At 42.2% G+C, this 17,160-nt stretch overlaps 1 protein-coding gene and 1 long non-coding RNA gene across 2 annotated transcripts in view; both read left to right on the forward strand.

The window, feature by feature from the left end:
- LOC132540788 (uncharacterized) overlaps positions 1–17,160 on the forward strand; it is a 496,709-nt gene that overhangs the window by 145,902 nt on the left and 333,647 nt on the right. The window lies entirely within an intron of this gene.
- Positions 1–17,160, forward strand: part of SHC3 (SHC adaptor protein 3) — a 134,305-nt gene that overhangs the window by 71,446 nt on the left and 45,699 nt on the right. The window contains exons 4-5 of the mRNA XM_060200541.1: positions 3,020–3,048; positions 16,654–16,678. Of these exons, the coding sequence (XP_060056524.1) occupies positions 3,020–3,048; positions 16,654–16,678 (54 nt within the window). The remainder of the gene's footprint in view (positions 1–3,019; positions 3,049–16,653; positions 16,679–17,160) is intronic.

The following is a 17,160-nucleotide window of genomic DNA, read 5'->3' on the forward strand; positions in this document are numbered from 1 at the left end:
TGAATACAATGCCTTTCAAAATTTATATAAGGAACATCTAAAAGGGATGGTTTTTACTCTATGTAAATTCTGTCTCAGTAAACCCAAAATTTAAAACTGTGGTCCACCATTATCTCATGAATTCTGTTTCAAACTAATACCACTCATTTTATAAGTTGTGGCAGATATATGGAAACTGGTAACTATAACATGACTGCTACCTGGCCCACAATGATATCAGAAATGTTAAGATATGAATAAATGTACATATCAGATTTATTTCAATTTTGTCCTTTCTCTTCCCCAAGGAAGAGAGCACTTGAAGTCTTTAAGAACTGATGGGTTTGGCTGTTCCTTAAACTCAGACTTTGATGGATGATCAATGGGCCAGTGAATATATTTTAATAGCAGAGGAGATTCTTAGTTGTGAGTTAATAGGTAGATAACTATGTCCCTTGGAAAACCGGGAATACAAAAATAAATCACACCCACCCTTATAATTAAAAATTAATTTTAGTGCATTGCCAGAGATTAAATCTAGGGTCTCATGAATACTCGTTACAACTGAGCACCTTCCCAGCCAAACGTTTTCTATTAAAATTATTCATTTGTAGAATAAAAGAAAGGCAAAGAGAGGAAGAGAAAGAGTTCTCCTGGCTATTTCCATGTGGTGCTGGGGACTAAATCTAGAGCCTTGTTCAAGTGAGGTGGGTACGCTACCTTCAGGCATAAACTTTTGATGAAATAACTGTGCTCCATGAGTCAAGTTGTATTCTTGTTTTCTTCTGGTTAGAAAAATAGCACCATCAAATTAATGTGGCTTATTATTATAAAGTTGAAACATACAGAATCAGTATATTGCATTTCAACTTTCAGATGCATTCTGGACCCATTTTTTAATCTCTGGTGTCCTTGTCTTTTCCTGCCAAGCAGGTGGACATTGTATATCTGCTGTCATTCCTAAGCATATGAATACCAGTTAGTTAGACTATGAAAGAGTCTATTTCCTGAGATCAAGGATGTTTAACATTGATAGAACACTGAACCTAACCTGTAGCTAATCTCTCCACATTTTGTCGGTTGTCTGATAATATCTTTCACAGCTAATTTCTGCTCAGTTCAGGATTCCATTCCAGATTCCACACTGTGTTTGTCAAAACTCTGGTCTCCAGTAACTTAGAACAGTTCCACAGTACCTTAGCCTTTTTTTTTCCTTCCTTCTTTCCTTCCTTCCTTCCTTCCTTCCTTCCTTCCTTCCTCCCTCCCTCCCTCCCTCCCTCCCTCCCTCCCCTCTTTCCCTCCCTCCCTCCCTCCTTCCTTCCTTCCTTACTTCCTTACTTATTCCCTCCCTCCCTCCCTCCTTTCCTTCCTTCCTCCCTCCCTCCCTCCTTCCTTCCTTCCTTCCTTCCTCCCTCCCTCCTTACCTTCCTTCCTTCCTCCCTCCCTCCCTCCCTCCCTTCTTTCCTTCCTTCCTTCCTTCCCTCCCTCCATCCTTCCTTCCTTTTGGCATTGACATTGACTGAGACAGTTATTTTGTAGCTTCCTTTACTTTTAACCTGACTGTTGCTTTCCCATGCTTTGTTCCAGGTTATATATTCATTTCTGGCACTAAGCAAGAGAAATCCTTGTGTTCTTCTAATAGCTTCACATTAAGAGATGCACAATGTCACTCTGTCTCAGTCTGATGACGTCAGCTTGAGGATTCTATTGAGGTGGTGTATTCTCATGCATTTTTGAGAAAATAGTGCAGGCTTTAATCAAAGGTTGTATTCATCTATCCTCTGTTAGACTCAGGCATGTTTTCTCACCATTAAAAGCTCTTAATATGTATTTTACTTTCCTTTCTGTCCCAGAGGGGGTCATTTCTGTGAGAATTAGTGCAGCTACAGCTGCTTAGAGTAAGGAAGTCACTTAATGTCAGAAGCCATTTTATCCTTTGAACATAGTGTCCTATCTCTTTATGCTTTTATTTACTAGTTATGACCCATGAAAATGAAGACTTAAATAATTTAAAGATTAACAACTTACAGCTCCTTTTGAATGGAGGCCTTTAAGCACCAGAAAGTAAATTCAGCTAGAGACCCTGGAGATGGTGCAGTGAGTAGTTTGGACCTGGGGCCTTGGAGCCTCAGGCACTGCCATAAACCAGAGTTGAGCAGTGCTCTGATTAAAAAAAAAAAAAGTTGTTTTCAGCCTTTGTCAAATGTCTTGTGGGGTGGATTAGAAGTGTTGCTCCACATGCTAACAAATTAATTCTAGGGCTGGAGAAGTAAATTAGGATTAATGCACTGGATGAGGCTTGTCTGAGGCCGCAGAAGCTCCAAGTTCAATCCCTCATTCTGCCATATGTCAGAGCTAAGTGATTCTCTCTATCGCTCTCATAATAGTAAGTAAACAAAAAATGCATCTTTAAAAAGACTAAATTCTGTTTCATGATCAAAGTCGGACAAGCAGACTTACTAGAGAAACCAGAAAATAAAGTACAAAGGGTATGTGCCCCCCCACCCCTTCAGCCTTTTACAGCTTTGCAATAGCATTGTTTACAGTTCTGTGCCCTTTATTTTCTTTAAAGATACTCTTAAGTAGCCATATTAACATAGTAGTCTAATATTCTGTTTCATGTGTGACTGTCTCTACATCACCCCTTCATCTGTTCACTCAGCCTTGGTAGACCAGGAAGCCAGTGTTGCGTAGTGGGGGGAAATAAAGCACACTATTCACCTGGAGGGTACATGGGATGGGGGTGTTTGTGCTTTCTGAACCCAGGACACAAGCAAGACACAAGGTCCCGGTTCTGGAGGACTCTGATGTCCACTTGTCAATGAGGAACATTTTTGTTTGCTTAGGCTGGCTCTTCATTTTTATCTGAATATAACTTCATCCCTATGCAACCTTCATGTAGAGTCGAACTCAAGCCTTGGAAATATATGTGCCTACATCTGTGTTATTTATTATTTCTTGGCTGTAGTTTGTTTACATGGGAAGCGGTGCTTTCTGACATGTGGCCAGACGCCCACAGAGCCTTTTAATAGCGTCGGAGCGCAGGGTGTGCGAAGGAGTACCCAGGAAGCGTGTTAGCGTTTAGGTTTAAAAGGCCTTAGTGTGAAGATTTACAGCCTCAGTGGGAATTCTGTCATAATAGGCAAAAAACACATCTAAAATTAGTGATGCACTGGACAAGGATTATGAAAATTTAATTGTACCCAGAACAAAGGAGATTAAATTTGTTATTGTCCTTGTTCTTGGTTGGTCCATGGCTAGTGGGTCAGATGGCCAGTAGCAGACAAATTAACTTGATCCCACAGAGGTCCTTGCCAACCTGCACATAGTCCTGAACATCGAGCTATGACAGCAGTGTTGTTTTTCAGCCTCTACATTATTGATACTTTAAAAAATCATGGTGGGAGACACATAAGATCTAGCATTTCTACCATTTTAAAAAAGTTTTTTTAAAAAATTTATTTACTGATTGGGTAGAGAGGGTGAAATTTAGAGGGCAGTGGAAGGTTGAGAAGAAGTGAGAAAGAGAGACATCTGCAGCACTGCTTCACTGATTGTGAAGCTTCCCCCCTGTGGGTAGGGGCCCAGGACTTGAACCCAGGTCCTTGCAGTGTAGCATATGTGCTCTATCAAGTGCACCACCTCCTGACCCCTGAATCTCAAGCATTTCAAAGGGCACAATTCAGTACTCAAATATATGTAACATAAAAGTTACTGTTTTGAGGACCGGGTGGTGGGTTAAATACACAAAGTACTGAAGCACAAGGATCCTGGTTTGAGCCCCTGGCCCCCCACCTGTAGGGGGTCACTTCACAAGGGACGAAGTAGGTCTTCAGGTGTCTTTCTCTCCCTCTCAGTCTTACTCTCCCCTCTCAATTTCTTTCTGTCCTAGCCCCCCCCCAAAAAAAAAAAAGAAGAGAAAAGAAAGTTACCATCTTCACTACTTTTTAAGAGCATAATTCAAAAGTACTAAGCGCATTTATATTGTGTGGCCACTACAACGGTCCAGCTCCAGAACATTCTCAACTTTCCAAACCAAGACTCTGTCCCTATTATACACCAAACCCCCATTCCTCTCTCTCCATAAGCACCATTCTCCTTCCTGCTTTGTGAACCTGATTGCTCTTAGTGCTTCATTTCAATATTTTCATATAGGACTATCTGTGTTGTAATGTATGTCGTACCTTACTTCATTTTTAAGACAGAATCTTATTTATTATTTGAATACTACACTTCTTATTCATTTATCCATCAACACTTGAATTGGCTCACCACTTGACTGTAATGAATGATACTTCTGTGAGTACGCGTGTACAAATAATGTCTTTAAAGAGTTTGCTTTAACTTGTTTGGAGAGCCGCATATCCAGAAGTAGAATTATTGAATCATATGGCAATTCTATTTTTCAATTTAATCAATTAATTATTATTGGGTAGTGATAGAGAGGGAGAGAGACAGGGAGACAACCACGGCCCAGCTTCACCACTTGTGAAGTTCTCCCCCCTGCAGGTGAGGGTCAGGGTCTTGAACCCAGATCCTTGCACACATGATATGTGCACTTAACCAGGTATGCCACCACCTGGCCTCCTGTGAGGGAGGAGTGGTATCTGTATGTTTGGGGTGTTGTGTGTATATATGTCTGCATATGTGTGTGGTGCCCTGTGTATAATATGTGGTGTGTATATTAATAAATATAAAAAAGGACTGGATAGTAATGTACCTAGTTGAGCACATATGTTATAATGTGTAAGGACCCAGATTCCCTGTAGGGAACTGAACCTTTGCATTATGCTGTCTCTGCTACCCTACCCTAGACTTTCTTATGAATGAAATCATTCCAAATGTGAGTCTGGCTTCTTACAGTCAGCCTAGTGCCTCCAGGGTTAGCATGTTGCTTGCTGGTTGTCTTTGCATTGTGTCAAGGCAGAATAGCACGGCGCTTTGGAAAGCAGCTGGGAGAGTTCTTAATAAAGTTAAATATAAATCTATCACAACGCAGCAGTAGAAACATAAGCCCACGGTATGTCAGTGTTCGTAGCAGTGCTGTTCATAAGAGACCCAAGCCAGAAACCACCCACTTGTCAACCAGTTAGTGGACAGATAAACAAAATCTGGTATGATGCATTTGAAATACCACTCAGCAATAAAGGGAATGAATTGTTGCTGCCTGTGACAGCACGGACTGATGTTGTGTTCCATTTTTAAAACGGCATTTAAAAATAACTTCATTAAGACAATAGACAACTTTTGCAATTAAATTAGCCAAACAATATAGAACTATCGAAAGAAAAAAAATAAAACATTTCCCTGTTCATGTCATACCTACCTGAAGTAAGGTATCAGGTGGCCACATTAAAAAAATTTTTTTTTAAATTATTTTTATTTATTTCCTTTTGTTGACCTTGTTTTATTGTTGATGTCATCGTTGTTGGGTAGGACAGAGAAATGGAGAGAGGAGGGGAAGACAGAGAGAGGGAGAGAAAGATAGACACCTGCAGACTTGCTTCACCACTTGTGAAGCAACTCCCTTGCAGGTGGGGAGCTGGGGGCTTGAACCGGGATCCTTACTGGTCCTTGCACTTCGCATCCGACTCCTAGATGACCACATTTTTAAAAATTAAAATTTTAATTTATTGGATAGAGACAGAGAGAAATTGAGAGGGAAAAGAGATGAAGAGACAGAGAGACACCTGCATCCCTGCTTCACTACTCCTGAAGCTTTCCCCTTGCAGGTGCGGAACAGGGACTTGAACCCGGTCCTTGCACATTGTAACATGCTCCTGGAGGCCATTTTGTTGCCCTTGTTGTTATTGTTATTGTTGCTGCTGGATAGGACAGTGAGAAATCGATAGACACCTGCAGACCTGCTTCACCACTTGTGAAGCAACCCCCCTGAAGGTGGGGAGCTGGGGGCTCGAACCGGAATCCTTACGCCGGTTCTTTTGCATGTGCCATGGACGCTTAACCCACTGTTCTACCACCTGGAACCAGCCTATCCATTCCTAACTAATTTCACCATGCATGCCTCCTAATAAGGTCTGAAATCAGTGCACAGCATTTATAAGCCAGGACTCAAACCAGCGTTTTCTCTTTTGCCTTGCAGATGTGCTGTCTCTCAGAGGTGTTTTCTGCAGAGCTTCTGAAGGTAGTTTGCCCCGGCCAGGGCTGTCTCTGCATCGCACGTGGACTGGTTAACTATCACTCCGGATTCTTCACACTTCAGCTAAGATGCTTGGCTGCCTTGCTCTCCTTCAGGCATCTGCACCCCATCTCTGCGTGTTCATTGTCTTTTCCTCTGGGACTGTTCAAAGTCCTTTTCGACAGGTCACCTTGTAGCTCTTTCCTTGACAGTAAACATATATGTATTTTTTTAAAGAAGACAATCTGGTGTCCTTGGAGTATTTATTTCTAGGCACTTGTATTTGGTTTTTGCATTCTGTGTTGCTGGTCCCCTAGATTAGTTTATTCAATCATCTGCAGGTGTTTTTTTGTTTGTTTGTTTGTTTTACTAATTAGAGTGACGTGGAGCTAGGTGGTAGAACTTGTTACCATGAGCGAGGATCCAGGTTCAAATCCCCCAAACCCCTGTCCCTGTCAGCAGCAGTTTCACTAGAGGTATAACAGTGCTGCATGTGTCATTCCTTCTCTCTGTCTTCTTTCTCCCTGTCTCTTACTTGCTATTAAAAAAAAAAAAAGAAAGAAGGAAACAAATGGCCACTAGGAATGGTGGTGGAGCTGTCAAACAGGCACTGAGTCCCAGTGATATAAAAAGGACAGAAAGAAAGAGAAAAAGAGAGAAAGAAAGAAAGAAAAGAGAATGGAAGAAAAAGAAAGACAGAAAGAAAGAAAGAAAGAAAGAGAAGAAGAAAGCAAAAAAAAAAAAAAGATATACATTTGATTGCCAAAAAAAGCTGAGTGTGAGTAGTCCCCTGGCTTTCCCTCTGCTCTCCCTTTCCTTACTCTTAAGAGCTGTTCTGGGAGAGGAAGCTAGCTAAGATCTTCTCTTGGGGGGAAGGGAGATAGCATAGTGGTTATACAAATATATATTTGCCTCCAGGTTTATTTCTGGGGCTGATTATTGGCACTATGAATCCATGGCTCCTGGTGGTCATTCCCCGCTCCCATTTTTATTAGGTTGGACAAAGAGAAATTGAGAGAGGAGGGGGAGATAGAGATAGATAGATAGATAGATAGATAGATAGATAGATAGATAGATAGATAGATGGGCAGAGAGAAAATTGAAAGAGGAGGGGGAGATAGAGATAGATAGATAGATAGACAGACAGACAGACAGAGACACTTGCAGACCTGCTTCATCACTTATGAAGCGTTCCCCTACGGGGGGGAGCCTGGGGCTTGAACCCAGATCCTTGTGTGGGTCCCTGTGCTTAATACTATGTACATTTAACTAGGTATGCCATTGACCAACCCCCTATGCAAAAAGCTTCTTATGCCTGAGACTATGAAGTCCCAAATCAATACCCTGCACCACCATAAATCAAAGCTGAAGGGAGTAGGATGGTAGTGCAGCGGATTAAATGCACATGGTGCAAAGTGCGAGGACTGGCGTAAGAATCCCCACCTGCAGGGGAGTCGCATCACAAGCGGTGAAGCAGGTCTGCAGGTGTCTATCTTTCTCTTCCCCTCTGTGTCTTCCCCTCCTCTCTCCATTTCTCTCTGTCCTATCCAACAACAACAATAATAACAATAACAATAAAACAACAAAGGCAACAAAAGGAAATACATAAATAAATATTAAAAAAAAGAAAAGAAAGCAAAGTGAGCAGTGTTCTAGGTGGGGACTCTCTGAGGTACCCCACTGAAATGATAGAGGGGTTTTGAGATGGCCCCTTGAGAATAGGAGGGGTGTTGACTGAGAGGGTTCTTAATATCCAAAGAGGAAGCTGAGATGATTCTTTGAGATAAGAAGCCGTTGAACCGACCCCCTGAGTTGGAAGAGCAGTTGTACTTCAGTCCCCTGAGTGCAGCCTGATGTTGCAGGGTGTTGGCTCTAGAGAAGGCCTACTGACCTCAGAGCGCAGGGATATGATGAGTGTCCCCTGGGTGAAAGAGCCTTTGGCATCATGGTGCTTTGCTGCTGCATGCCCCACTTAAAAAAATTTTATTTTACTGTTTATTTTCCCTTTTGTTGCCCTTTTTTAAAAAAATTGTTGTAGTTATAATTGTTGTTGTAGTTGATGTCGTTGTTGTTGGATAGGACAGAGAGAAATGGAGAGAGGAGGCAAAGACAGAGAGGGGGAGAGAAAGACAGACACCTGCAGACCTGCTTCACCACCTATGAAGCGACACCCATGTAGGTAGGAAGATGGGGGTTCAAACCGGGATCCTTACGCTGGTCTTTGCGCTACGTGCGCTTAACCCACTGCGCTACTGCCTGACTACCTGCATGCCCCATTTTCAATGTCTCCTTGGTTGCAAAACAGAAAAACTGGTCTTAATTCTTATTTTAGCCCCAACTTCCTGGGGATTTGTTAATGCAGCCAGGAATGTCTGTCACCACTTATTCACTTTATTTATATTTTTTACTTTGGATAGAGACAGAGAGAAATGGAGAGGGAAGAGGTAGAGAGAAAAGGGGCCAGGCAGTGGTACAGCTGGTTAAGCACACACATTACAGTGCACATGGGTCCAGGTTCAAACCCTTGGTCCCCACCCGCAGGGGCGAAGCTTCATGAGTGGTGTATTAGGGCTGCAGGTGTCTCTCTGACTCTTTCCCTCACTGTCTCCCCCACCTTCTCAATTTCTCTTCATCTCTATCAATACTAAATAAATAAAAGAGAGAGAGACCTGAAGCACTATTTCACTGCTCATGAAACTCCCCCCCCCCATAGGTAGGGACTGGGGGGTTGAATCTGGGTCTTCGTGTATGGTGATGTGTGCTAAACCAGGTGTGCTACCTCCCAGCCCCTCTGCCACCACTTAATGCCTGCAAGTGTGTCCATGTGCACGCAGTGGTGACCATACGCACGGAGAGACCTTTGTCATGGTGATGACAGAGTCACGTGGGCAAGGGTAGATAGCATAATGGTTATGCAAATGGATTCTTATGCCTGAGGCTCCAAATTCTCAGGTTCAATTCCTTGTACCACCATAAACCAGAGCTGAATAATGCTCTGGTAAAGAATCACCGTGTGTGTGTGTGTGTGTGTGTGTGTGTGTGTGTGTGTGTGTGTGTGTGTGTACACGTATACACGCACAGAGAAACCTCATGCTGGTGAGGAGTGCGCAAGATAAACCCCAACTGCCCCTTATTGGAGTTTCTGGCCCTTAAGAATAAAAATAAACCTGTTAGTACAAATACAAAAAGAAACTTTTCAGTAGCTTCTGCTTACACGCCAATCTACGTATTCTCCTCTAATCTTCTAGACACCGGATGCTTCTTGCGACTGCATGTCTGACAATGAAGTAGATTGGGAGTCAGGTGGTAGCGCAGTGGGTTAAGTGCACTTGGTGTAAAGCGCAAGGACTGGCATATGGATCCGGGTTGGAGCCCCCGGCTCCCCACCTGCAGGGGAGTCGCTTCACAGGCAGTGAAGCAGGTCTGCAGGTGTCTATCTTTCTCTCCCCCTCTGTCTTCCCCTCCTCTCTCCATTTCTCTCTGTCCTATCCAACAATGACTACATCAACAGCAACAACAATAATAACTACAACAGTAAAACAAGGACAACAAAAGGGAATATATGAATAAATATTAAAAAACATTTAAAAAATGAAGTAGATTATAGCTGAGATGGATGTACAGCATGTCTAGAGCCGTAATTATCTACAAAGATTTCACAGCTCTGTCTGTCTCTGTATATGTATGTATATATACATATGCATGCAATTATATATGTATATAGGTACACTCAGTTTTAGGATATGGCTCATACTCAGTTGAAGTGCTTTCCATTCTGTAGGAAGATGTGTGTTTCAGCTTTAGTTAGATATTAATGAGAACCTTGTTATCTAGTTTGTTCTGCCCTATGCCAGGCACTATTCATGTTGACAGGCTTTGTGTTTTCATGGATGATCTTAAATCTTCAAAGAAAGCCCATCAGATGAGTTTGTTAGTCCCTCAAATAGACTGAGCCAGGTGTTGGAAGCAGACTTCACATCTCTACCCAGAACCTCTATCTTGTGACTACCTGGTAGGGGGTGGTGAGTAGGGGGTGGTTTCAAGAAATCAGGAAGGTCATTTGAGGGAAGGTTCACTGTATCAGTTCCTTACATGTGGCAGGATGTGGGAGACATTTCTATAACTCTAACACCCTGAAGCCTAATCAAGCCCTCCTTACTTTGGCAAGTCAGTATGTGTCTTTGGGAATAGGTTCAATATTACAGTCTGTACTCTTAAACCTCCCTAGAAAGTCATGTAGGAAGGAAGCTGATTAAGCAAATAAAACTGACTGCCTGCCTGCCATCACCTCATCCTCTCTCTCTCTCTCTGCTTCCTGGGTTATCTCTGGGGCTCTGTGCAGGCACTATGAATCTACTGCTCCTGGAGGCCAAGTTTTCCATTTTTATTAGATAGAAACAGAGAGAAATTGAGAGAGGAGGGGGAGATAGAGAGGGAGAGAGAAAGCTAGACACCTGCAGACCTGCTTCACCGCTTAGATAAATGATTTGCAAATATTTAGTCCCCTTCCATAAACTGCCTTTTTGTTTTCATGACAGGCCACCAAAATGAAGGAACTTTCCCCCCTCAAGTTTCTTAATTTGATTATTTCAGAAATGTTGCCCAGCACAGAGTTAATCATGGGAAGCTCACACTTTCCCCCCCTTCTTTCCCTATAAAGAGATGCATCCTTTGAAAGCTACCTGCTTTGTATTCTTTTGAGATAAGTATTCACGGAAGGAAAGATAGGAGAAGCTCAGGAAAGCACAGCTCACTGTACTCCTAGCTTCTATAGATAGGAGCTGGCCTGTAGGGTCATTGGGGAGGTACAGGCTTGGGCTGGGGGGAGCTGGGGGGCTGCGGAGGTATGAGAGCAGAGGACAGGAGCAGAGAAATAGTTCCCACCAGTACCTTTGCTGGGGTTTCTGAGGTCTGGAATGACGAAGCAGGGAACAGTGAATTTTAGTGGTGGCTAAACTGTGAGGGGTGACATCAAGTTCTCTGGAGCTGGGTCCTGGGATGATGGTGGAGGAACCCTGCCTGCTGGGGGCACACAGGTCAGATAGTGGAAGCCCAGCGCTGGCTCAATTGAATTGGCTTGTATGTCAAAGGCAGGGTCCTGGCTGGACCTTCCTCTGCTGCTTCGAAGAATTGTCTGCCTCAGGAAGGGCAGTCTCTTCAACTAGCTAGGTTTCTGAAAATGTCAAAACACTGTAATATACAGAAAATAATCAAAGGGCATGTCATCTGTGTGGCACAGGGCTGTTAAACAGTCTGCCTGAGCCTATTTTTAGCTGCCTCCTCCAAGGCCTGCATCTGTGCACAGGCAGGATTCTAGAGGGCGAGATTTCACTTGGAAATGACCGCCAAGTCCCCTGTGCATCAGAGGGTGTAGGACATGCCTGAACAGGGCCTAGGTGTCTCAACAGCTCCAGCTAAGGGACACCCCCTCCCCACCCATACAAACCCCCCCCCACACACACACACACACATACACACACGTAATGACTTATCTGTCACTGTGCAAAGAAAAGTGAACTGAGAAGACTAGGGAAAGGATGGGTGTCTGGTTCAGGTTTATGTTCTTGAGACTAGAGCAAAAGATAGACATGGTAGAAATATCCCTTTTTACTGGCTGTAGCTGGAACTCCTGGGCCAGTCTCTCCCCTCACAGGGTGGCACCTTGTGCTGGTAACCTCCAGACTGCCTCAGTGGAAATAGTTTTGATCTCCCAGCATTGCTCTGTAAATGAATTCTTCCCTTGTCAGGTGAGCTCTCAATGCGAGTATATGAAGACTTCCTCACCTTGCCCTGTATAGATCTATCATCCTATTTGTTCCATTTCTTTTTGTTTTAATATTTATTTATTTGTTCTATTTGGCAAGACAGAGGGGGAAAGGGAGATAGAGAGGGAAAGAGAAAAAGAGACACCTGCAGCCCTGCACGACCTGCCAAAGGTAGGTCTGGGTGAAGTACAGGTGACTTTTGATGGACTGTGTTTTGTTTTGTTTTTGCTTTGGGAAAAACAGAGATGTCTTTGATGGTGACAGTTAAGTCTTATTTTGAAATATTGATAATAAGTCTGAGAGGACTTTAAAACAAGGAAATGGTATATCAGTTCTATGTGGCAATTGTCTGTCTTGGTACTAGGAAGAGGAAATATTGGGACTCAAGATCAAGAAATATTTAGAATGAGAAATAATGGGCATTCTCAAGACAGGCATAGATAGAGGTAAAATGGGACTCTGACTGCCTTTAGCTGAGTGTCTAGGGGATCCTGACCCCAGTTACTCTGCAGGGCCACCTACATGGGATTTGAGAAGACAAATTGAGTCCTGGGTCTATTCCCCTGCTGTTAGCCAGGCATTCACTTGGGAGATATAATAGAATCAACTTAGAAGTCAGGAAGAGTTTCTTTGTTGAGAGTACTATGTCTATGACCCCCATCCACCAAGTGACCCCTTCTGCTTCTCTGACTGGGATCTACAAATTAGACTGGAAAAAAAGGGGGCCAGGTGGTGACATGCTTGGATGAGCACATATGTTACAAAGCACAAGAACCTGGGTTTGAGCCCCTGGTCCCTATCTGCAGGGGGAAAACTTTGCGAGTGGAGAAGCAGTGCTGTAGGTCTCTCTCTCTCTCTCTCCCTCCCCCTTCCCCTCTCTCTCTTTCTATCACCTCCTTACCCCACAATTTCTGGCTGTCTCTACCTAATAAATAAATAAAGATAAGAAAATTTAAAAAAGAAAAAAATAGTTTATAAGGAAAAAAAATAACAGTTGGTTCCTACATATAATGACGCATTACTTTTAGATGAGTTTGTATACCATCTTACTCCAAGAACAACACACCTGCAGAGCAAGAACAAGACTCAGGGGAAGGGTTTTGGGCTTCTAAGGGCTGCGTATTGTGGGGCAGTGACTATATGGGACTGCTAATGCTGCATGAGGGCTAGCTGCAATGTGTACTGTGTCGATTGCTCTGCTGTGACTCTGGACTGACCCAGCATTGTCTCAGGTCATTCACATTGTCCTTACTGATGGAGAGGGGGGAAAAGGACAACTTTGAACATTTGTGTCCTGTTTTTAGGTCAATCCTGGGAGGGCAGAGACATTTCCTAGCAGCTGTTTTTTTGTGTTTGTTTTTTAAATTACCTCTATCTCAAAATAATCTTCATGTCAGAGCAAGTGGTCATGGGTGACACTGTTCTGTTTTCTTTCACCACATATATCTTCCCTTTTTGTTTTTCTTCACAAAATTAACTTCAGTTTGTCCAGATATGTATTTGCTTGGTGGTTTTTCCCAGCTGTGGGCTGAAATCACCCCAGTGTCCTTTTTTTTAAAAAAAAATTTTTGATTTTGAAAGTGTGTGTGTGTGTGTGTGTGTGTGTTGTGTTGGGGGAGATGGCACAGATTGTGATGAAGTGGAGGAATAGAGACATAGAGAGAATGATGATGCTATATAATTTCAAAGGATTCAGCCTAAAAATTCAGCCTAAACAATATATTCTAGTGAAGAAGTCATTCACTGTGAAAGATCCTGACTGGAATGATGCTGCCTGTAAGCTGAACAGGAGGACATGATGAAATGATAAAAAGTGAGGAATAGCATCTGGGGGTTGCTCTTGTTTCACAGGTACTGACTAAATCACCTCTTTTCATATTAGCTGACTTTTGAGGTCACATTTTGAGGTTTGGCTTAATGAAATGGGGCTGTACCAAAAAGAGTGTTGAAAAGAAGCCTGTATTATTAAAAATAGGAGAAGACTGCTACCTGAGTCTCAAACAGAGGATTAAATTGGATTACACAGAGCTAGATTATTATTACTGTTGTGTGAACAGTGAAACAGTGCTGCTTACCAAAAAGGTACTGTGGTTAGCCTAGACAGAAGCACAATGAAAGCAGATGTTTGAGTTCAAGTTGTCAGTTGAGATCATTTTATTACTACAATTACTACTAGTCGTGTGACAATTACTTCAAACAGAAACAAATACCATCAGCCTGGTTGACATGAACACCCCCCCACCCCCTTGTTGTAGGAACATTAGAAACCAATGTATTCTAGTGATGAAGATAGAACAGTATTCTGAAAGCCAGACTGATGTGGAACTCTCTTTGAGAATTCTTAAGGGTCTAAATGTTTCTTTCTCTTAAAAATGATTTTTTATTAGTGGTGATTGTAATGATGAACAAGATTGTAAGATAACAGGGGCACAATTCCACACAGTTCTTACCACCAGAGTTCTGTGTCCGATCCCTTCCATTGGAAGTTTCTGTATTCTTTATCCCTCTGGGAGGATAGACCAAAGATCTTTATGGGGAGCAGGAGGTGGAAGGCCTGGCTTTTGTAATTGCTTCTCTGCTGGACATGGACGTTGGCAGATTGATCCATACTCCTAGCCTGTCTTTATCTTTCTGTTGGGTGGTAGGGCTCTGGGGAGGTGAGGTTCTGGGATACATTGGTGAGATTGTCTGCTCAGGGAAGGATCTAAATATTTCTTAGGACTTTCTGAACTATTTGAGTTCTGAAAATATTCTGGAATTTCTGACATTGCAAGTTATGAGGGCAGAAGTTTGAGTCTCTCACTGTTCCCTGAGAGACTGCCTGCCTCTCTATGGGAGAATGTGTTTGACAGAATCTATTTATTATTTGCAGTACATTTACCAAGGTCCCACTCTGAATTTTTTCTACTTCTCTTTCCCAGAAGTGACACAAAATTAGTGAGGCTGCTGCCGTGTGGCCTGACTAGATCAAATGCTGGATGGTATGCAACTTACCCTATAGTGTACACATTTGACAGTTACCCTTTTAGAAACTGCCATCCAAGACTGATTTTTTTTTTTCTTTCTCCCTCTTATCTTTCATGCTGGTGGATGGGAAAAGAAAGTTAACGCTTATTAGGAATAGTTAAGGAATGACTTATGGGAGGATTTCTGCTACATAATATCTTTCTAGCCTGCTGAGACCCTCAAAGATTGAGCACTTTGCTGATCTATAAATATCTCACTTAAGATAGCAAGCACACTACAGAGATGCAGCAAACATTTTTTTAATTAAGCAGATAAGATGTATCAATAGATTCTGAGGTTTAAATGGTTCTCTAAAGAGACAACTTCACTTTCAATAGGAAATTTATTTTTAGAAAGTGTTTGGGATGATCACTTTGATAGAAGCACCATTTAGAAAATTCTTATACAGTGAATAACTAAGCAGACACACACACACACACACACACACACACACACAATTTCTTTCTCTTAAGCAGACGTGTTCTGAGTCACAATGACTTAGTCTCCAGCTTTCACTGTACCTGATTAGAGAAGTATTTCTTTCCCCATTCACTGTAATGAACGTACTGCCAATGCAAAGCTTGTTTTCCTGGTCTATTCTTCTTTTTCTTGTGCTACCAGGGTGATCACTGAGGTTCAGTATCTGCACAACTCTACCTCTACTGCGATCTCTTTTTTCTTTTTTTTAAATAGAGCATGAGAGATAGGAAGAGATACAAATATATATATACACATACACACACATATATATGTGTTTTCTATATATATATATATTTATTTGTATATATATTAAATTTCATCTTTTTTCAATTCTCTTTGTTCAACTTATGAGTGAAATCATCTGTCGTTGTCTTTCACTTCCTTCCTTCCATTACTAATTATAATCACAGCGAGCCCTAATCATTTAGTCCCAAAGGACACATTATAGTCTTTTTTAACTGCTGAGTACTACTCTACATAGTATGTGTCCCATGACTTTATTTTTTTGTATCTATCAGACTCAAATTAGTAATTTTATTTTTTACTCATTGTTAACGAGTTCCCCTCCTAATTCTAAGTATTCCTCATAGGACTCCCCCGCCTCAACCCCAATACTTAATTTTCTTAGAAAATATTATTGTAGATGCTATACATTTTGTCATTTATTTGTTCTTTTTTCTTTTTTTTGCCTCCAGGGTTATTGCTGGGGCTCGGTGCCTGCACCACGAATCCACTGCTTCTGGAGGCGATATTTTTCCCTTTTGTTGCCCTTGTTGTTTTATCGTTGTTGTGGTTATTATTGTTGTTAATATTGAGGTTGTTGTTGTTGGACAGGACATAGAGAAATGGAGAGAGGAGGGGAAGATAGAGAGGGAGAAAGACAGACACCTGCAGACCTGCTTCACCGCCTGTGAAGCGACTCCCCTGCAGGTGGGGAACCAGGGGCTTGAACCGGGATCCTTAAGCCAGCCCTTGTGCTTTGTGCCATGTGCACTTAACCCACTGCGCTACCACCCAACCCCCCAAATTTTAAATTTTTAATCAGGAAAATGAAAAAGCAGGCACCAGAGAGGCAGGTGGACCATTTCACAGAAGATGGCTAACCCCGTGTAGAAGCTGATGCTTATTTTTACTCACTTCTAAGGCCCTACTTTCACATTCTTTCTAAGCCATATCTACACCCATTACAACTTTCAGTTGTCCTTCCTTTTCCCTCTAACATCTCAGATAAGGGAAACAGTATCTGACTTCCTCAGGTGTTCTCCAGATTCTCTTCCCTCTCAGTGAAGATGCAAAAAAAAAAAAAAAGGTTCCTGATTACAAAAGTTCTGGGTCTTGGTGGGACTGGGGTTCAAAGCCTCTGGTCATTCCCCTCCCTCTGAAAGTATGGACCAAAACTCTTTAGGGCAAAGGAAGGAGTCCTGGCTTCTGCAAATGCTTCTCTGCTACACGTGGATGTTGGCTAGTTGATCCATACCCTTAGTAGGGCAGTGCTCTGGAGACATGTTGAGAGGCCAGGATGGCATCACAGTAGTATCTGCAACTTGGTAGCCCAAAGCTGAGATGTAAAGCCAGAAAATGTGTTTAATAAATAAAAACCAAAAAACCAATAAGAGTAGGGACTCTAGAGTGGAAAGAAGCTAGGATGTCTATTTTAGGTATATTCTTAGAAATCCAGAACTTTAGTAATTTTTGCTTGTGCTTAATAACTAGCATGGGTAGACTAGAACTATTGTCTGGAAACAAAAACGAATAAAGAAAAGAAAAGAAAAAGAACAAAAGAAATATTGT

This window comes from Erinaceus europaeus, chromosome 10 (genome assembly GCF_950295315.1).
Source record: "Erinaceus europaeus chromosome 10, mEriEur2.1, whole genome shotgun sequence".
NCBI lineage: Eukaryota > Metazoa > Chordata > Mammalia > Eulipotyphla > Erinaceidae > Erinaceus > Erinaceus europaeus.